This window comes from Beta vulgaris, chromosome 1, assembly GCF_026745355.1.
Source record: "Beta vulgaris subsp. vulgaris cultivar EL10 chromosome 1, EL10.2, whole genome shotgun sequence".
NCBI classification, from domain to species: Eukaryota; Viridiplantae; Streptophyta; class Magnoliopsida; order Caryophyllales; family Amaranthaceae; genus Beta; species Beta vulgaris.
The window spans coordinates 58410343-58433160 of record NC_079202.1 but is presented as its reverse complement, the minus strand read 5'-3'; the positions used below and the strand labels follow the sequence as shown (position 1 = coordinate 58433160).

The following is a 22818-nucleotide window of genomic DNA, read 5'->3' as shown; positions in this document are numbered from 1 at the left end:
GGGTGGTGGTCTATTTCCTCTATTGTTTGAAGGGTTTAAGGTTAATCTTAGTTAATTGATTAAGTATATATTGAGTTTAATGAAGGGAATTTTTAGTTAAATCGTCCATTACTAAAATATAATCTAAATTAATAACGGTGAGCTCAATGTTGTTATTACAAAAATGCGCCCTTTTTGGCTTCCCCATTATCGAATAAAAGCAAGTAATATATGTCAAATGAGCAAATTCAGGTCACAATTAATACCATGCAAGTTAATTAGACGGAATCATTATTCACATAAAGAATATTTTAGAGGTTTTATTTTAATAATTTATTGATATTTTGCCTAAATTTTTTTTGTAATATCTATTACACATCTTGTAAACGATTAATTGTTATATCAATAAATATATATATATATATATATATTTTATTTAAAATACTTCAAAACTAAATAACGATATTATTATAGCTGAGTTAATGCTAAGTTGCTAGGTTGTACCCCTTTAATGGGGGTGGAATAAACTTTTGTTGATTTGCTTCCACAAAGTGTTTTAAACTTTGGCGGAGTTGGATGTTTCTTAATATATTGAATCCTCGTTTTCCTTTTAAAAAAAGTTAATGCTAAATTTCTAAATAGAGTTTCTTTCATGTCATAATGATAAAGAGTTAAATTTTGATTCCAATTCAATTTTATAACATATAGATTTACTAAGGGGATTTTCCACCATTCTTCAAAAGGAAGTTTCATGATATTTATCTTAAGTCATTATTCACGCTATTATTAGGATGCTCAATGATCAACCAATAATCATGGAACGAGCTAGTCAAAACCCCAAGAAAAATTGCTCACTTGAGTCAATTGCAACATCCCGTTTAAATTAGATGTAAACTCACAATATTTTTTTTTTTTTATCATAGTTAGGTTATTGTCAACTTAAAGATGAACTTTTCATAAAATTAAACTATATAAGCATATAACATATAAGTATTAAATAAGGAAAAATGAATGTGAATTCAATATCAACAAAAATTATTTTCTTAAGGGATCATCAAAAATAACTCAAAAATTACTTTAAAACAATATCCATTGATAATATACTTAATACTAAAAATATTTGTAAAACAAATTCATTTGACTCAATCATCTCCCTTTTTTTGAACCAATCAAATAATATTTTGATATAATTAATATTTTTACTATTTTAGAATATTATTGGGATCTATAGTACTTACAGCAATGTTGTGAATATTTTAACAATTAATTTTAAAATATGAGTTTATCTATATTAATCTTGAAAGCTATTATGGAGGAAGAAGGCAAGAAAATTCATCCATTGGCCTACACATTCCTCAGGTAAAGCAGATATCTAAAGATACTTGTGAACGTGTCAGTACTAACCATCAAAAGAGAGTAATTTCAAGAAATATATTATTTCCTTATTCAGATAATTAAGGTTTCCAAAACAGGAAAATGAAGAAACATAACTTACACCTGCAAAAACCCAAAAATTGATGCCAAAATGGCAAATTCTGTTTGGATATTTTCTATTTCCAACATCATTTCAAAGTGATGTACTGTCCAATAATGTCTAGCAAAACATGACCTTTCACATGCATGGTTACAAATAATTAAAGAAACATGCACTCTACTAAGTACTAAGTGCTTTTGTTGTCATCTTAAACAGTGTTTAAGACTAATAAATTAGCAAGTTGCAATATATCTAACCCAAAGAAAATACTAAAAAAAAAGAATAAGTTGCAATCTACTCAATTAGAGATGCAAGTTGGTACTATATTGATTTTTCTTTTAGCAATCAACAAACCACAATTAGCAAAATCAACGGGCATAGTACAATTATTCACACCGTTTATAGGAAAATGCATATATCAAGGAAAAAAGGAAAATAAAAAGAACGTTATCTTTTTGTAACATTGTCATATGACATTCTTTATTTAATAATAGTTTACCTTGCGTGTCATTATTATGTGTATGTACTCTTCACCCATTTATATAGATCTATAAGAAGAAAAAATAGATGTAATTTGCAGATTCAAATTCTACACTGACAACTGTTAATTCCACAATGGCTAATTCAATCTTGATAAGATCATAATTCTTAAACTACTAATCATCTCTCTTTCATCGGTCAATACAACAAAAAGATTCCTAGACTTCTTTTTAAAAAGGGTTTGTCTGGTTGGCATCAATAAAGTAGGACGTTACCTATAAATTGCTCTAAATAATATACTTCTCTTCTGATTTCGCCTTTTCATAATAGGCAAGCATCAAATTTCAAACTAAACTGAACTCTTGTCATATATAATTATGAAGAAAATTTCTTTATAAGCATCTGACTATATGTGTTTCCCATCTTGATTAGAGTCCGATCAATATCAATCCAACTATTATAAATGCTAAATTTGACAAATCTTAATTACTTTTAGTTTCACTTTTAGTTTCCCATAAAATACTAATCTAAATTAATTACATAGAGAAATGTCATACAGACAAAGATGGTCAATTTACATATTATTCAAAACAAGCTTATCATGACAATCAAAACTAACTATAAGGACAATATGAAGTATAAGATAACCTTTTTATTACAAATTATTCAAAACATCTTATGACTGAAAATTAGGAAAACAACCATTATTTCGTACATTGTAAGGAGGTATGGTGTGGAAATCAAAACAAGTTACGAGGTATAGTATGGTTTGAAGCAAAATTCAAAACCAAAGAGAACATAAAGGAAAACAAAATCTTGACACTTGATAAAGTAGGCCATAAAAAGAACATAACACTCAATAAAACTTTATGCTCAAATTTTACAATAAACGGTATATTTAATGTAGAATCTGTAGATTAGAATGTTATCTCAAAGGTAATCTACAAACTTATACATGTATCTCTACCATACAAGTCAATTCTTGAAGAGCTTAGATTCCTCTTAAAATATCTTAAATGTCCTTTATTTTTTTTCATGTTTTAAAATTTAACTTTAATATACTTTCTTCGTTTTTTTTTTAGATGTTACACTTTTCAAATCACGGACTCCTAGGTAATTTTTGGAGAGGAGAGAGATAGAGAGAATGAAAAACAAAAGGGTACCATGTGAACATGTGATAGGAGAGAGATAGAGAGAAATTATTACCCAAAATAAAAGTGTAACATCTAATTTAAAATTTTCTAAAATAGAAAGTGTAACATCTAAAAAAAACGGAGGAAGTACTACAATTATTATACATTTTTTTATAACTTGAAGCATGTATTTTGTGCATTTAAATCTAGTAAAATCTCACTTGAATAGATGCACATCAAAGCTTTATTTAATTCATGGGTAATGTTATATGTAGCCCTTAGGGCTAAGGATAAACATTAAATACATTTCTTAAAATGGAAATAGTTTAAGAATTCAAGACAAAATTACACATCATTTGAGGTAATAAATGCTTGATTCAAGTTTTTATTTCCATTTTAAGTTTCTTATACGTAGCCCTAAGGGCTATGTATATCATTTTCCTTAATTCATTTGACAAGACTTTTATCTCGATCTTGAATTCAAATCTTATCAAGTAAAGTATTTATGAATGAAGATTTCCTTACCTTTCCTCACATAATCCTAAGAATAGCCGGCAAAATAGACATGTACCCGTTTGACCCGATCCGAATACCTGACCCGAAACCCATTTTCACCCGAAAATAACAACCCGAAATAGAACTGAAATCAGAAATACCCTAGCCCGACCCGAATTGAAACAGACCCATATATAATCTGAATCTACCCGAAATCGGAATTGACGCGATAATGATGACCACAACCCGAATTCGACCCAAAAAGTTGTCATATTAGTTTCTTTTTTAAACAAATTTAAGGAAAATATGGTCATGAAATAATATATATGATTTAGCCACTGTCCATTAATTATTTTATTTACTCTCATTAGTCTTATATTTGTTTTATTTATTTGCGAGATTGAAAATCTTATCCAACCCGACCCGTTTTAACCCGATCTGATCTAAATCGACCTGATATGACCAGAAACCTAATGGACCCGATATTAACATGCACCCGGACAAACTCGAACAGACCCGAACACAAAGTTGACCCGATTATGCCCCGATCTATTTTGATACCACCCGTACCCAACTTGTATGATTGTATGACATGTTTGCCACCTCTACTCCTAAGCACCTAACGCACAAATACTAGACCTAAAAAGTGAAACTATTGGGTCAGACCGTCTGACCCAATAGGTTCCGTCGGACGGGGCACCTGTGTTCTTCCTCCCTCCTCCCTCAAAAATTTTCTCTCTCCTGCCTTTTCTTCTCATCTATGTTCTTTATTTCTCTTCTCCTTTACTTTCCTTTTTTTCTTCCCTTGCATCTGAAGAAGTCCCCTCGCCAGCATTTCCATACATATTCGTTTGGAACCTCCATGGCTTCCCTTTCAAGTTGCCCAAAAATTCTATGTTTAATTCATCATCTCTTTTTTCCCATACATCAGCATTAGATGTCTGCATATATATTATTCTAAACTATATTACTATTATAACTTCAATTCAAAAAATACACTATTCCAGCCGTGAATTGTATACAGTTTGTATACATGGAATTAGTAACCTCAGATTCTGAATAATTTCCATGAAGATTTGCGTCAATAAACTCTTCAAATTTGATGACAGTTTGCTTATGTTGTTGTTGATGATGTTTTGGAGAGAGAAAATTGGATAGAAATGGAGAAGAATGTGGTAATAGAGTTAAGCGAGTTGAAGATTGGGTAGAGAATGCTCTTGAAAGTGGAGACAGAAGATACTTGATATGGTAAGTTACTTTCATTTGGAGGTAAGTTACTTTCATTTGGAGGTAACTTACTTTCACTTGGAGGTAAGTTACTTTCATTTAGAGGTAACTTACTTTCATTTAGAAGTAACTTACTTTCATTTAGACTGAAGTTTCTTTCATTTAGACCTAAGTTTCTTTCATTTAGACTGAAGTTTCTTTCATTTAGACCTAAGTTTTTTTCATTTAGACGTAACTTTCTTTCATTTAGACGTAACTTACTTTCATTTAGACTGAAGTTTCTTTCATTAGACCTAAGTTTCTTTCATTTAGAGGTAACTTATATCCAACTGAAAAAAATTTAAAACCAACTGAACAAAAATTGAAACCAACTGAAAAAAAAATTGAAACTAACTGAATTTTTTTTGAAAACAACTGGAATTTTTTTGAAACCAACTGAAAGTCGTTCGACCAAAGATTATGGTCGGACGGTCTGACACAATACCATCTCACCTAAAAATTGGGAGAGTTGAAACTTATTATGACCATTTAAAAAAATTGACATGCACATCCACGTGCAAGAGAGAAATGGTACAACACTAGCTAATAATCGAGAATGTCCTTCCCTGGAATTATTTCAACTTAGCTCCCTACTTTCACGCTCTACTATCTATACCTAATTTACTTAGTACTATGGCATGCAGTAATCCGAGCTTACCGCATGGTTAGGAACAAAATAATTAATTAAACATCGGTTTGAATCATGATTATGTAGACAATTGCGTATAATAAAATGCTAAAGCAACATCATTAGTAGGAAAGCTATTAGTATAATAGTCCATGATAAGGTTCTTAAATTTAAAACGATAACAAGATGCTTCCATGTCAAAAAATGGAAACAAAATGCTTTATCTTTTAAAACCTATTTGAATTTTGTTTTTGTTTTTGGACAGAACTTATTTGAGTAGGGTTAGCTTCAATTTTGTCTAACAAGCATTTCGCAACATTATTCTTATTATTAAAAACTTCTAAAATGTAGTATATGATGAGGAATATACTTATATTTGGAAGTTCCAAATCGTTTTTTCAGTTTACACTGACAGTTGGTATTGACAATATTATGAAACGTGAACAATCATAGTGGTAATGGTGGCCTGGTGGGTGCGTGTAGGGGCGTAAACGATGCGAGTCGAGTTCGAGGTTGAGTTTGAGCTAGCTCGACTCTACTCGTTAGCATTTTGAGTCAAGCTCGAGTTGAGCCAAGCTCACTCGAGTCGAGCTTTGACCGAGTATATTCTGGATAGCTAGCAAGTGTCTCATGTTAAAAGCAACCCTAAAGTAAAAAATGCTAAATTTAGGTATTTTGGTATCGATAATTGGTTATTCGAGCTTCTTACGTGTTTCCGAGTCGAGTATCGAGTTGCTCAACACGAGTAGCCACCAGCTCGAGTTCGATTCAGGCTCATTCGAGTCGAGATTTGACCGATTCGATCTCGAGTAGCTCTCGAGTTGTCTCGTTTCATTTACATCCTCTAGGTGCGTGAATATATTTGAAATTGTTTTGAGAAAATGTTTATCTACTTACCTGAAGATGTGCTTGACTGCATTTGTCTTAACCCCTACCCCCACAAATTAAAGGTGTTCCAGATATTATTTTCCTCCTTCATAGGTTTTTTTTTCCAATAAACTCTCTCGTATGTAGCAAAAATTGGGGTAGCAGCACTATCCATGGCAATTTTATATGGATCTGAAAAAGTAACTCATCTTCAAAGACTTATTTCTTCCTTTGGCTACTTTAATTTGGTGAGATAGAGGTTGTCAACTAATCTCATTATTAGAGGCCTTAAATAGAATGTTTTTTTTAACAAAGTAATGGTAGATTTTTTTTAGGAAAAAAACAAAATAATCATATATAATTAAATAGTTTCAAAGTTAAAAGTTATATACTCCAAGAGGCAGATTCAAAGTCATTAAGGGAGATATCAACCATATTATGGATGCAATAACGAAACAATATAGATTCCTTAACATCTATATAAATGGAATAACGATTTGACCTACTCAAATCCTCCAACTTTTGTATGACTTCTATCAAGGGGTTGTAACAAATTTTGGAATAAGTATTCTCGATACTTCCGCCGTTTCATATTACTCGCTACACTTCTCAATTCACGGACTCTTAGGCAATTTTTGTAGAAAAGAGAGGTTGAGAGTCAAAAGAAAAGGGACTCGTGTGAGAGAAGAGAGATAGAGAGGGTTTACTATTCAAAAAGGAAGTGTAACAAGTAATGTGAAACTTCCCACAATCAGGGTCGTCTTGAAGATTTTGGGGCTCCGGTTCTAAGATGAAAATTGGGCCCTAAATTATAGTAGATAATAAGGATGGCAAGTTAGAGTTCTAAAGATGGAAAGTTATTAAGAGCGGGATAGAATAAGTCATTTTTCAAATATGAAGTAAAATTTTTCAAAATAATATATTTTGGGGACTTTATAATTTTGGGGGCCCTGTGCTATTGCGCTCTTTGCACACCCTCATTTACCCCTCTGCCCACAATGAAAAATGTAGCGAGTATTATGAAACGAGGAAGTATAAGAATTGTGACTTGTCAAAAAGATATGTCCATGTCATATCATGTTTTCAGTTTTATTAGTAATACTCCAGCAATGAGTTTCAAGAACTCTAGTTAACTTATAATACAATCCAAGAACCTTCTATGATGGGACTATTACTTTATCAAACGAAAAGAATTAGTATTTGTGCGAATATCCATATCATATAGTCCCAACAGATTACTATTTCCCAGGTTTAGTTCCTACATAAAAGATGGATCAAGCACTTATTCCAAAGACCACTTACTAATCTTGAATTATAAATTCAACAAATTTTCTAGTGTTTAGGAACTGTTTGGCTAGGAACTGTTCTATTGGTCAAGGCCATGTGAACTTGTTTAGTGAACCAATAAGATTCCACTTTAAGTTGTACGGAATATGTTTTTTTATTTTCCAGGAGAATGAATTTTTAATAATTTTTGAGAAGTTTCAATAATTTGGAAAAAATAAAGACAGAAAAAAGGACAAGTGTCAATCATCAAGCTGATGATATACTATATAGAAAGTCATTTAAAAGTCTATTATCTTATGATCTCAATTCTTAGTTGCTTACTCTTTTTTTTTTTAATAATAGAGCATATTGTTTACTTAGGTTAGTAGGACTCTTTTGTATTGAAAAAGGTTTTCTTCTTTGGAGGTATTTGGTTTTGTGATGTGTAACATTGTAGTGTATGGATGAAGGCATAGCAAATCAGCAGTATCCTTTTTTGGAATGTGGAGCATGGAAAAACATTTTTTTTTCTATTGAGTCTTTATTTAGGTGAGAGAAAACTAACACATATACAAATATATACTTGAGAACTTAAAAGTAGTATGAATTGATTAGTACAAGTCAAATGAATGGTTTTAGTATTTTGATACCTTCTTATGGTAATGAGTTTCGAATTTAAGGAGTGATATCAATAAAGCGGGTGTGAAGAGTTGTCTTTGTACAGTCTACAACTGTATTTACTTAAAGTTCATTCACACTCTCACCATCCATGATGAAGAAAATATACAAATACAATCCTGGCTTAATAGGTACTATAGAAACCATGCCCACCATATCACCTGTTTGGATACCTACACCAGTCTCATACCCACCCCACCATATACCAACTTCATTAGAGATTTCTCTCAAATAAGTGCAAAAACAATGTTCTCTCCGTTCTAAAATGAATGAAACGTATCGAGGTACAAGTTTCATCTCCATCCTCGTCATATCACTCACAAAATCTATCCCCATACCCATCTTGTTGGGGCAGATGAGGGGCGAGTCTTCACTAAACATGCCCCACTGACATTCTCAAGTTGAAGTAGGGATAGTGCTAAAAGTTCTACTATTTGAAAATAAGCTATTTATCTGAAGTGAGTTGATCAAAACTGACCTGATGAGTTTGGTTAAGTCTTAGTAAGATCTCTCCAAATATTCTCACAAAATTTTCCTCAATTCTCATGCATTTTTAATTCACGACCTCGAGCGACAAAACAGAGGAAAATAGAACTTCTTAGAGGCGTAAGAGTGATAATAGGCTTGGACATAGAAACCTAAAGCTCTGAACACGACTCTAGTCTTGACCAGGCTTGGAGAATGCATATTAACCCCAATCTCCCCAAGTAATGTGAAGTCCAACCGTTTTGCAGGTAGCTAGAAGTCTAGTGAAAAGTGCAAGAATGAGTCGTTGCTCGCAGAAGCTTCATCGCCGAACGTTTACCAGAAGTGATTTTCAATTCGTCCGGCCAGCAGGCGGGTGGCAAGCAATGTAGAACGGACTAAGTCATATCACTAAGAATGGTAGAAGCACGAGTTTTTTTCGAGGATATCTATATTGGCTCTAGCTTTAGATTTTAAGAATATCAAACTTTATCTTGCCTACATCACCTATTGGAAATGCCTCTAGCTTTACACCTGATTTGCAATGAAAATTCTTAAAATGCAGAAAGATAATTTGAAAATTATTTAATAGTAACATCGCTAGAAGAATCTTAATTAATCATATTTCAAATCAAAAGGAGGAGGATAAGCTTTCATGGAAGAGATCGAAAAATGAAAAGTAGTCTATCAAAGATAGCTATTGACGACTCATGAGAAAGAATGCTCAAAACACGAAAAAAGATGGCTCGTTCAGGGTAGAGCTTCGACCACATCCTTTTCTTTCTTTTCTTCTAAGTGGGTAAAATCGCTCACTTAAATATTGAAGGTCTTTTAGTTTTGCTTATCTTAACCTATCCAAATTTATCATGCCTTATCTAAAAGTGTGTCAATTCTTATTTTTACTGAACTAAACTTATCTGAACTTATTAGACCTTAGAATTTATCTGAACTTATTGTTTGTTATGAGGGCTAAAAATAAGGCGAAAGAACAAACTCTCAATATATACTTGCACAATACTTCCATTCCAATATTATTGTAAAGTCACCCTTCGACACACATTTATTAAGAAGTCATGGGACTTGAAGTGGAGATAGTAATAGATGCAGATAGTAATAGATAAGTTATGAAATCTGGACACAATAAACGGCCGAGAATTAAAGATTACAAACTCATCGTTGCAGCAAAACTGTTTCAGGAACAAAATTTTGCAGAAAATTCCACAAATGGCAAAGTAAATTTGAGAAGCAAGACAACATAAACAACCTATTAACCTTTCAGAACTTTTAATCATAAATAGCCAGAACTTAGCAACACTTTTCTTACACAAGTAACATTTTTCTTACACAAGATGCAGAAGCATGAAACCCTAGCAAGCATGCATGATCAGTTGTTGCAAACCAACCTCCCGCGCCTAATCTCATCCCACCCTAACCACTCCCCCACAGATCTATCACTATCAATTTTTGACAACTCATATAAGTTAATTCCTAACATGCTCTGCGTGGCATGGAGGTGAAGATAATCAGAAGTACAAAAGAAGATTCACTAATCTAACCGCAAACGCATAGGTGAAAGAGCTTCACATTCCACACGCGATGGTCCAAGGCCGAGATCATCGCGTACTCTGACAGGCTTAACCAAGGGTGAACATCTTTAACCTTGTGATCTACACTTGCTTGTAGAAAAGTACATAGGCCTGATCATGTAAAACCTTGCTAGTTGGTACTGACATGACAGATGCATCGTCGAACCGTAGCCACTGCCCATCAGGATGACGAGTATCAGCTGTATAATGCCCCTTGCTTGGGTCCCTTCCATGGTGAGTGATCGTTGCCACAAGTTCATACTTCCTACCCTGTTCAATAAATGCCACAACATATAATCAAATTCTTCTTTGGTTGGGTTAGGTGAGTGATTATGGAACCCACATCAAGACCTGAATTGATCCAGTTTACCTGCTTCGTCGGTGACACAAGGAGTTGTGAGCTTAACACCAATTCAAGGGGAAAATGAACGGGTTTGTGCACTTTGGTACTCCCTTGAGTCCCTTGAGTCTTATAGGTGAAGCGCATCAGGTGCAATATCATTATCTTTGACAGGGTTCGTATTTTGATAGATTTGCTAGCTGGGACCACTCCAGCCTGAATTGTGTATTGAATATGTAAGCAATCAACCAGAATTGTGTGTTCTATATACAGTTACATTAACAATCTGAAACATGCAATTACATTTCTATTCCCACATCAATAAATCATTGCAAACAGCATGGCCAAGCTCAATAATTGACCACTGAGAAGAAGAAATTGCACCCATTCAGGGCATGCTTAGATTGGGTGTATTAAGGTGTATGGGGGCAGAAACAGAGAGAATAAATGTTAACAGATGTATTGGTAGATGGGATGAAGTAGTGATTATACTAAGGAGAGGATAGTGCAAGCATTTACCGACAAAACTAAGGTAACATTTCCCTTTCCCTCCACCTTCGCATTAATTACACCATCTTCTTACACCAGCTAAAATCATTTTTAATCTCATTATTTTGTCTCCATTAACCCCCTCTCAAAACCCTCAATCAATGCATGCCCTGAAAGAAAATACCTACAGCTCCAAGTGCACTCCAGAAAGGCTAGTTTAAGTTGATTTCACTTAAAATAACTATAGATACCATACCACGAGATTTTTATCCACCCAGTCCCCCAATTAACTGGCCATAATAAGAATTTTCTGCTTACAGGAATTTGAATTTAGAAAGAAAAAAAGTATGAGCTATACACATTGATAACAAAGAAGGGAAATCAAGTAAATAAAGATCCTTTATAAAATTACTATACTCTACAGCCAGAGAGTTACAGACAAGAGAAGAGGAAAAAAACATGAGATATACGCATTTATAACAAAGAAGAGGAATCAAGTAATAAAGATCCTATATAGGATTACTATACTCTACAGCCAGAGAGTTACAGAAAGAGAACAAAAGATGCCTCACTGGTTTTGGACTTATGATTGGCTCATATATAGAACTAAAACCACAGAAAGCCTCCATAATATGATACCAAACCTTTAGGTATCTCAGTCGAAGTCTTGTTGATATGTACTTGGGAAATTTTCAATTTGTAAATCTCCTAACACAATCCCAATTTTTTAATAGGATATAAAGATGTAGAATGGGTAAATCAGAAAAATATGCCAATTACCACTTGTGACAAGGTAACATTTATTTCTACATATATTACAGAAAAGAAAAAAAAAAGCGATGTTTCATCTGTTTTACAGATAACAGAAGTAGAGAAAAAATGCAAGCTAAGTTAGAAAAGCAAAACACAAGAGAGACAAAAACAAAGAGAAAGAAAGGCAACTAAAGAACTCAATAAAAATGAAAAAATAAAAATTGAATCAAATATATAGAAAGGATGGAAGCAAGGGAGGGGAAGGGAAGGCATCACAAGCCCTATTTATTAAGATGACCAGATGGCTTACCATACTAAAAGTTACAGGGAAATTTCTTATATAAAATGACTCAAGTCACCCCTGAATCTTATATAAAGTCACCCCTTCCAGAAAGGTTACTCACAAACACCATATCTAATTATCAACTCACTCTACGTGCCTTTATGTAAGATCTACCCGATAAAGACATCAACACTTAAGATATTATTGATAGGGAAGCTAGACAATGGCCTATTGCATGTAAAGCACACAATGTCATGATAAGTAATGACTGGCAGAACCATAGGCGGATCTATGTGGGGACCTGGATGGCACGTGCCCCACCAAAAAATATCAAAATTCTGTTTTTCTAAGTCTAACCGTATTTCTGGGTAAAGTAAATTTCGCGTCCTTTTTTATTACAAATTGAGCTCTGCTCCAGTGGTTGATGCGTTTGGGTAAAGTAATTATGTTACTCAAGTCCCGTGTTCGAATCTGTATTCTAACAGCAACTTCTTTAATTGTTTGTCTTTCCATTTTTTAGATGTTGCATCATAAATTCTTCTCTTTTTCCTTTTGTTACTCTTCCTTTTATTAGTTTTAGTTTTTTTCTTTCACTTCACTGTTGTCAAAGTTGTCATCTCTTATAATTTTATATGAAATTCAAAATTTGTAACTATGAATTTTTTTTTTAAAAGTCTCGCTTCTTCTACAAAAAATTGCAGTATTTGGTTTTGTAAGCTATCTATATGGAGTATTTTCTCTTAGTAAAGATTTTTGAAATAATAGTAGTACTCTATATAGAAACAAATACTGTTATCTGAGATGTGTCGGATTTGTCTCAATATATGACATTAGATATATATATCACTTTGTATAAATTTTTGTACAAATAATTAATATTAATGGTTAAAGCTGCGGGTTGGAGATGTGAAAACATGAATGTTACTTTTATTGGTTAAAAATGAAAGGAGCGTCAAAATGACAAAATTTTAGATGGTTTTAAAAACAGTGCCCCACCAAATTAAAAATGCTGGATCCACCCCTGGGCAGAACATTAATGTCTTCAAACAATGCTAGGATATCGGAATAGGAGCAGACTACAACCTGTTAGCAGAATTAGAGTCCGCAGATGCATACATATTTTCAAACACGTGGAGCATCAATAGCATCATATGGACAAACCTGCACTAGATCCATTTAATTTACATAAGAAAACACTTTATGTACCTTACTAGTGTTTGATGCTCGGTAACCTTCGACTGTCTCTGGTGCACAATATAGGCGAAGTGCATCCTCTATTGTGTTGACAGCCTCAGACAATATATCAAGATGGAGCAAGAGATATGGCTGAATTGTGGCAGAGTCTTTATTTCCTGCTTAGCAGAAGCATAGGAAGCCATAATTATAACTAATGACAAAAAAAAAAAAAAAAAATTTGATGCCACGACAGATGAACCACTTCCATGTATCTCAGACATAATTCATCAAAGACGAGAAAAACGGTATTTAAAACCTTAAAATACTAAAACAATAGCTAATGTCAGCAGATGAAATTACACAGAAAACATGTAACTACAGAATGATTACAGCTGCACATGCCGATCGCTTTGTTACAGCTCTACAAATATCTGCAGGAACAAAAACTGGAAGTCCAAAAGAAAAGTAGCTTTGCCCTCAAAAGTCAACTGGCCACTTTCCTCCACAATTACAACCAGATTCGATCAGATTAAATTAAGATCATTTGAGGTCAAACTAAGGAACTTCACATGCATTAACAGATTGGAAAGTAAACCAGAGCTACCGAGCTGGGTAATCCTGCCATGTTTCAATCTACTTCTCCAGATACCTTTTTTTTTTGGATGGACTTCTCCAAGATACTTGATATCAGGTATATCCAACAAACCCCAAACATGAGGAAAAACTTTGTAGACAAAGAACATGGAGGTGAAAGGCCAACTCTTAATTACCTTATCAGAGACAGCCATCGGCTTGCTACAATAAAGTATCTCATCTTCAATAAAAATAAAAAATAAAAATAAAAACAGCCCTGGCTAGAAAATCAGTACTACACGCTCCTTTAAGCAAGCAGCACAAGAATCTAACATTGATATAGTTTCCAACATTGCCCATACCACAGCATCATATCACAACCTTAACAATAAACAATATATATAGATCAATTAATCAAGCCATAAATCGCTTCCACTTTCCAAGTTTCACGAAGCTTAGCAAAGATTAGATTCCCATCTTCTAATTCCAATCAACAATTACCTTAGCAACTTCACCACTTCTTGCATTGTTGCTTATTCATTAAAAGTTAAAACAAAACCTACCTAAGTAGCCCCACAAAATTTAATCTCACACCAAGAATCATGCCAAAAAGGCGCTTTGTATCATAAATCCTCAGAAAGACCAACTGCTGTGAACGCTAAAGATATAACCAAATAGACCACAGATCCAACATTAAGGTTCCATTTCGTCAGACCAAAAACATTTTCAATAGAAAATGATTCCTCAAAAATATAATATTTCAAGGGAAAACACAATTGAATCTAAGTTCTCCATTGTTTGGTTCCTTGCATTAAAAAATAGGGAGAAAACGAATGAGGAGGAGGAGGATGGATGGGAGGAGGTGAAGATTAGAAAGGGAAATGTAATTTCCCTTCCTTTGAGAAAGAGAATGTTTCCAACCATTGCTAGAACTATATACCACCAATTGGAAAACTGTTTTCAACTCTTTGAACAAAAAAAAGGAAAATGGAAAATCACATTTCCAAGAGAAGGTTTTACACCCAACCATATACACTCAAGTGAAGTAACCGTCATGCTCTCCAGTCTCCACCATACTAACCTCTTTAGACCTTTATATTGATGAGATTTTAACCAAAAAAGAATGTCATCCCTAGACTGCAAATAGACAAGAGATCGAGCTGGAACTTGGAACATCCCAACATACTCATTGATGTCACAAAGATTTGAAGCTGGTGTGGGAAACATATGATAAAAAATGGTTCTGAAAAATTCCCCAGAAGAAGTCTTGAAGACATTACAGCTCACATAATCTCAAATGCGCAGAAGAAACAAGGAATATATGTAGGTAGACATGAAACTATTTCATAGTATACTTTGAAGACGACTTCAGTCTGCTGTAATGTATGACCTCCAAACACCAACCCCCAAAAAATATTTTGAAAAGATAGGGCCAAAAAAAAGGCGGTGGGAAGCAAAAGAAAAAACAAGACAAATCATACAAATGATCACAACAAAACACTACAGTAGAAAAGCAGAGTATTTGATACATAAGTGTGACTCATTACCCTTTGTCTTCACAACACTCCTCAATTCTCCGCCAAAAATTGCACTGAGTTCTGATGGGACAAAGCTTTGAGTTCTTGTCACTGCAGATTTATTTTTACGACCAACAGTCTCCCACTCATCATCATCTTCTGATGATGATACCAGTGACAACTTCCGTGCATCCATGCCGGAAAGCTTGAGTAATTCATCATGCATGCGGTCCATCACGAAGCTCAAGAACTCCTGAGCATCTTCTTGCCTGTATAGCAAGAGCTCTTTAATATAGTGTTCCTATCTTTTGAAACCAAAATCACCACAAAGAACTATTCCCAACTAGAAACAAAGACTCATTGATAGATTTATTTTTTTTTGCAAACATTTATCAAAAATTATAAATCAAATATTAATGTAAAAGTACTAAACTTAACCACAAGGTAACAAAATAACAATCACTTTTATACCCAAAAGATTGTTTGAATTATAATTGCTTCTGCTTTATAGAAGGATTATTTTAATAGTAACGATATGACCTTATTAAAGAACTATTAATATTTTATTTGAAGTAACATATGGGGTACTACAAGAATTGTGGTAAAAGATAACATCAGAGGAGAAAGACGGGGGGGGGGGGGGGGGGGATATATGATGCTCAGAATTCAGATGTGAGGAGAGAAAAAAAATGGCCAGAAAAATACAGAAGGCCAGAAATTGAATTGGCTGAAAAGAATAATTCAGTTGCCACAACAAAAGAAATTTTGTGTTATATGGTTATTTCTCACAATGAAAATTTATAAAAGATGCTGCCAAACAAAATGCAAAATCTAATAGGTGCATCATCTTAGCAAAACCTTCTATATTAGGATTTTATATTTTAAGGACAAAATAAGACATTGGAACATCACTAAAGCACCTAAGAGATTCAAATAGAAGTCGACATTATCAGATGTTCACGTATGAACAACATTTAGAGATACTCACAAACAGTCATAATTATGGCTGCATTTCTATGTCATTGCTGAGTAGCCGAAAAGGAGGGAGGAAAGAGGGCCTGCCAGCCTGGTGAGCCATAATAATTTGTGAGCAAGTGTAAAATTCTACTGCCCAACAATTTACCATACTCACTACACTGACAGACAGGCCCTGAAACAATGATGGGCATGAGTGGGATCAATATGTTCCAAAACACAGACTTGCACCAACCATCCAACAGATCATGAACTAAAATACTAAATGGCCACTGCCTAAAAGGACAAGTCGAGGAGACACCCCCCTCCCAAGGTACATCTCACTCCTATGGACCAGTATAACAGTATAACTATCCAGAAAAAGAAGAACTCAAAACTGGAAAGAAACAAACACACCTGGTAGACTGCCAAGCTACAAGTTTTAAAACAGAAAAAAGCGAGATTCCTTATAAAATAAAGGTTGTGACTGACCAAGAGAGCTCACTTAAAGACTTGGGATCTCAACAGAAAATGTGAAGGCTGTCTAAAGCATGCCAGCTAATGAGCTATAGAAAATCTACTAGTTTTGTTCTGATCTGAGTACTGGAAATGGTTTCACGCTATCAGCAAAACAAACACTACGATTAAACATCCACATCCAACACATATGATAAGTCCTGTCATATCCCAGTATATCCGCATCAAATGCATTCACTAGGCCAGTAAAAAATGATATTGCCATAACTAATATATGTGCCATTGTCACTGCTACTAAATGATCCAAGCCTTTCCAGTGTTCGATATATAGGATAATAGCATGAAGCTTACTACCTCCCTTTCCTTGCCCCAACGCCAACCCTTCTTTTTTAGTGATTTTCCTAATCATTCCCCCCTTAAGGTCAACTTGGACCTGAAACAGAAAATCTATCGATTCAATGACAAAGGGAGTATGCTTTCAGGGAAGACAAGCTCCTAAAATGGTTGTCTTTGCTTAAATCTGTCACTTGCCATATAGAAAGGAGGTTATTGTGGGGAAGAGAGGCAAGTTGCACTTCCAACAAACATCTCCCTTGCTACACACAAGATGCAAAAAGGAAATTGATCTTACCAAAGTAACCTACTTTCCGCCATCTGTTAATGTAAACCAACAGCAGAAGTGCATTACGTGATGGCCTAAAAAAATTCAGCCAAAGGTCATTTGCCAGTAACTCACTCCGATGATCAAGGCCTAAATCTAGTTTTCCCAATCCTTTTAGCATTTAAGTCAGATATCATTCTGTGTGCAAGAGATTCACATCTAATCATGGTGATTTCAAGTCACATGAGCTCGTGGAGGCAACACAATGAGAGAAAACTAGAATATCCTGAACCCAAGAGAATTGGACATCTAAGGGGATAGAAAACCCAAAAAACTTCAAGACAAACTATTATATTGTTAACTTTTGGGGGGTCAAACCGGCAACATTACAAGCTTTGATAGTAACATCTCATCAACATATGCCAAAATATTATAATGTATAAAGATTCCTTATTAGATTTTTACGAATATAAAATTAAAGATATTAATAGTCAAAAGTGTGCATGCTGGGAGACCACGACAAAGCGGATACGAAGATAACTTGAGGACAAAGGGATTGTGAAGCACGATAGTAAAAGTCAAAAGTTTCCAAAAGAAGTTGCAATTGAATAAAAGAATACACACCTCGTCCAGCCATAGAAATCACTTGCCACATCTGGAGTGAAATTTTTCACCACGCCTTCAAACATAGCAGGACTAAAAGGCCTGCCAGTCTCAACCAAACTTGAATCTTTGGTCTTAGAACTTGAACCATGAGGCATGTCAAACTCCGATACAAAATCCACAAATGCAATCAATGTGGGATAGTCAACCTAAATACCAGAGCAAACACAATTAATCACATATTCCATATTTTTCAAACCATACATCTTAATTTGCATATAGCCAGTAAAGGACTATAATCTACCTTCGGGATATCACGAGTTCTAAGGTCCTGCAAGAGTTTCAGAAAGGGGGAGCAGGATAAAAGTGCTTGCAGAGTTGCGTTAATGAAACATGAATTCCCTGCATTGATCAATCCCCTGGGAAGCAAGTCACCCATGGTAGCAATGCTACCATTAGAAGCTTTTTTCAGATCATCTTTTAAAGACACAAGCTTCTGAGATGCACCATGAACACCATTAGCATCTCTCTCCTTCAGCCCAAGGCTCTGACGACCTTGTGGCGGAGTTAAAGTTTGTTGTGAAAGAACAGTTCCATCATTATCCGTAAGGCATGCAGAAGCTAGATCAGGACTTCCAACTTTAATTTGTTTCATGCCATTACTTAGAGGGATGATATGTTCAGAGTTGTAAATGCTTCCATTTTCTTTTAAGACATCTCCAGATCCTGGCACCAATGCCTTTGAATGCACTGAACCAGCATCTTTCTTCACTGAATTTGATGGTTTTACAGAAGAGAACAATTTTTTTCCAGTTTCCCCATTTGTACCATTTAGTAGTACACCTGACACCAAAGGCAATGACCCGAACTGGAGTTCAGTCTTGCCCACAGGAGTTGCAGAATCCTCGGATGGCTTACTGTTTAATGACCTGATCTCGTCCTCAGTAAATGATCCAAACACGATCATCTGCAAAGCAAGTTCTAGCCTCATAAGCATAATGATTGATAACATAAGCTAACTACGTCGGGCCAGAGGCTTGATTTGATACTCAATGTTCATTTTAAGAAAATTCAAAACACAGCAAGAGAGCATGAACATTTACGGCATTATTATAAGCAATCATGATCTAAGACCTAAACACCTTAAACCTTTTGAATTCTTCTACTAGATTAGTGAATATTATTAGATAACCTCTGTCAGAGGTTCGTCACAAGAGGACAATATCAAGATATCTTCTGTAATACTTTACACAAGGTTATATTGGACTAGGCAAAATCAGAAAGAAATAAAATGAAGTACTCAATTTAACGCAGTTCAGAGTTCAGACAAATTTACCAGGTTAACCTTCACAATAGTTTAGTTCAGACATAAAAATGAATCATCAAATCATGGATCAAGGTTCAAGGAACATTTATCAGCATTAAACAGAGTGAATAATAGTGTACATTCACGGGCCACGGCATTCTACATGGGCTCAATTCAAAGAGTAATCAGTATATCTTTTAACTCAAGAGTAGCAAGTGAGCTGGTTATCTACCACCATTCATATTTAAAAGTCGTATCTACCACCATTCGTATTTAAACGTCCGATAAGTTACTCGTGCAACTTCAGCTAGATCATAAAAATGTACATTAATATATGAAAACCAAAAACAAAACCTTTTCTTTCTTTTTGTTTGTGGGGGGGGGGGGGGGGGGGGTCGGGAGAGCATGTAGCTATGCCCCATGCAGCGTACACTATTTTACCTTATACAACAATAATTATATGCTACAATAGCTGTCGTTCCCTTCAATAATGCCCCCTTTCCCACACACAGTCATGTACCAACTGAGTGATACGTAATTAAAAAAAAGAAAAGAAATTCAATTAAATTCTCCACCTACTCCCAATTTTTTAAATGAATATCACAATCATGAAACTTTAAGAAATTTTCAGAATACCTCCTAAAACTAATAAACTTCCGATGTCAACAAATTGTAGATTATCACAGTAACAAATTTCCTCCCATCAACTCAAATAGAAGGACAAGATCCATACAAGATCAACCACAACTAGACAACAGGGCAAAACAAAAAGATCGGAGGAAGCATGCCATTGATGTGCAAAAAAGTCTCCTTGATCTTTTAACTCCAATCTTGCTTTCCCAACCTATAAACATCACCAAATCACCAGATAAAAATATCTCCCACCCCCCAAAATTCCAGCTTCAACTCCCACTTATCCTTCCACACATCTCTTTGCAATCTCAAATCCAATACCCTGTTTAGCAGTGTAATCCAAGAACGTCTACTAACCTCCACTTCCCAAACAACAAATACCTAGAGTTGACGCAATTATGTAATATAATACTTTGGGAAACAAATGCCTTAAAACAGAAAAGAATTGAAAGAAGAACACACACACACACATTCATCTTCTACCAAATCCAAATATTCTCTTGCCTCCCAACACAGAATTACTAATGTATCGAATTCTAAGCTTCGCTGTGGAGAAAATGAAAGGAAGAAAATTGAAAGAGAAAGCACTCACATCTTCCCAATCCCAAACCAGGACCTCCACCGGACCACCATATATTAGGACGCCATGAAAACTGTCTCTAAGCCCAAAACTATGTATACTAGAACTCTGAAACGACACCTACAACATATAACTATTACTCGAAACGCCGAAAAGGGTATTATATAACTCCGCCACTCTCACTCCAGCAGATTTATGCTGTCTAACCAATGGTAGGGGAAACCTTCGATTCCATTTACGGCAAACCCTCAACTAAAAAATTGAACTTTGATGCATACATAGTTTTGTTCCATATCCTTACACTTGACAAACCAACATTTGCTTGTTGCATCTTATTTATAATTCAGAACAATAAATATTAATTTTATTAAAGTTCCCTTCTTTCAGTACATGGTCACGCAGATTTCATTCACAAATCAAATTAAAAAAAGCTCCTACTTTAATAAAATCAATCACATAAAAATACAAAAAAAAAAAAAATACAATAAGGTGATGAATTTAACTCAGTTTCATATAAACCCCAAAATCTGGATTCTTGTTGTTATTTGAGCTCGTATACTATTGAATTTAATTGCAAAATTTCTTACTTAACAATAAAGTACAAACTTTAAATCTTATAACTATATATAGTGAAATTAGTCCTAAACAAACCTTCAATTTTTTTGCATCGTCGAAAGAATCCTTCAATTTCTGAAGTTGAATTGGTGCAGAAAGTCGGACATTATATATAGAAAAGAAAAGTGGAATGAAATCTGTGATCTTTAGAGAGAGAGACGGAATTTTCCTAGCAAAATTAGGGATTGGAATTTCGAGAGGTTATTATTAGGGTTTACAAACTTTTCTTTTCTATGTTTCTTCCTTTCTTTTTTCCTCTATCCCTTTCCTCAAAAAAGATATTGAAAGTTTTCAATGAAATTTTATCGTTAATCTTATTTAGCATCCCTCTTAACTCTTACTCCCTCTGGTTTTTTTTATCATTTCTACTTTGACTTTGCACGTTTGTCAATGCACGTTTTAAAACTTAAATATCTTTCATTATATATTAGTAAAAATTATAACGATTGAATTTTAATAAAGTACTAATTGAGACGAATCAAACAAGACCCCACATGACTATGTTTTTTCTTATAAATTGAGAACATTTGAGAAGATTCTCTCTATGCATGAATAGTGTCAAGATTCTAAGTGAGAAAGATAAAAAAAAACAGAGGGAGTATATTGTTGTTTACCACCTTCGTCCTTTATTAGTTTACCCCTTTGGACTTTTCACATTTATCGATGTAAAACTTTGAGTAATAATATCTCTAATTATGTATTTGTAAAAATTATAAAAATATAATATTCTAAAACTACATATTGAGACAAATCAAACAATATCACACATGATTGAATTTTCCTTACATATAAATTACAAATGACGGTCAAAGTAATAAAGATGAATAGTGTTATAAGTCAAAGTGGGTAAACTAATAAAGAACGGAGGTAGTATTTATTACTAGTATTGGAACTCGGATAAATGTCCGAGCTTTATCGTGAGGAAAAAGTAGAGTTTTTAAATATTAACTCCCTAATTTTTGCCGTTATTTTTGTCAGACATAGAACAATTAAAAGTTATAATATGATTTTGTCATTTTCTTTAACGTTAGTTTCTAATTTATATGTCATGAAGAAACTCCCTGTATTATTCAAAAACATACTATATTATTCAGAAACTCCATTATTTCTAAATATTTCATTATATCATTTAGACAGTCATTATATCATGCTGAAATTCAATATATGATTTAGACTTTAACTCTATCATGTAAAAACTACATAATTTTATATGTTAAAACAAATATCACGGTGTACTACACGACTTACATATTCCTGCATCTTAAAACATTAAAAATAAAACTTACACTATATTGCATATTTCACTATATAGTATATGTTGACCATGTCCCATCTTATCCAACATTCATGTTTGGAGGAGACGAATGATGCAACATTTGTTTCTTATCAAAGGAAAAGAAAGTATGAGAAGTATATTTATTAGAAAGTGTACCTCGGGGAATAACTCAACGTGCAAAGCTGACCACTAAAAATCTATAATATGTAGTTCACGTAATTAGCTTAAGTTTAAATATAATATAGGAAAGAAAACCAATGTGCGTGCTAAGTTGATCGATGACAATTTAGTATATATAACTTTGAATATTCTGATTCTAATATGA

General features: G+C 34.0%; 1 protein-coding gene across 1 annotated transcript; it reads right to left on the bottom strand.

The window, feature by feature from the left end:
- Positions 1-9998: 9998 nt before the first annotated feature.
- Positions 9999-21507, bottom strand: LOC104888108 (ubiquitin carboxyl-terminal hydrolase 24). The gene is made up of 7 exons (XM_010672976.4): positions 21254-21507; positions 18388-19050; positions 18105-18292; positions 15479-15717; positions 13389-13534; positions 10688-10873; positions 9999-10587 (listed from the first exon to the last, which is right to left on the bottom strand). The coding sequence occupies exons 2-7, from the start codon at positions 19048-19050 to the stop codon at positions 10399-10401; spliced, it is 1611 nt and encodes a 536-aa protein (XP_010671278.1). The 5' UTR covers positions 21254-21507; the 3' UTR covers positions 9999-10398.
- Between the last annotated feature and the right edge of the window lie 1311 nt (positions 21508-22818).

Excerpts from the sequence above, each read along its gene's own strand:
- LOC104888108 (XM_010672976.4), bottom strand. The coding sequence starts at position 19,050 with ATGATCGTGTTTGGATCATTTACTGAGGACGAGATCAGGTCATTAAAC. Across the intron at positions 18,293-18,387 it reads GAACTCGTGATATCCCGAAG|GTTGACTATCCCACATTGAT; the intron begins GTAGATTATAGT and ends TCTGGTATTTAG. Across the intron at positions 10,588-10,687 it reads TTGTGTCACCGACGAAGCAG|GGTAGGAAGTATGAACTTGT; the intron begins GTAAACTGGATC and ends TTTATTGAACAG.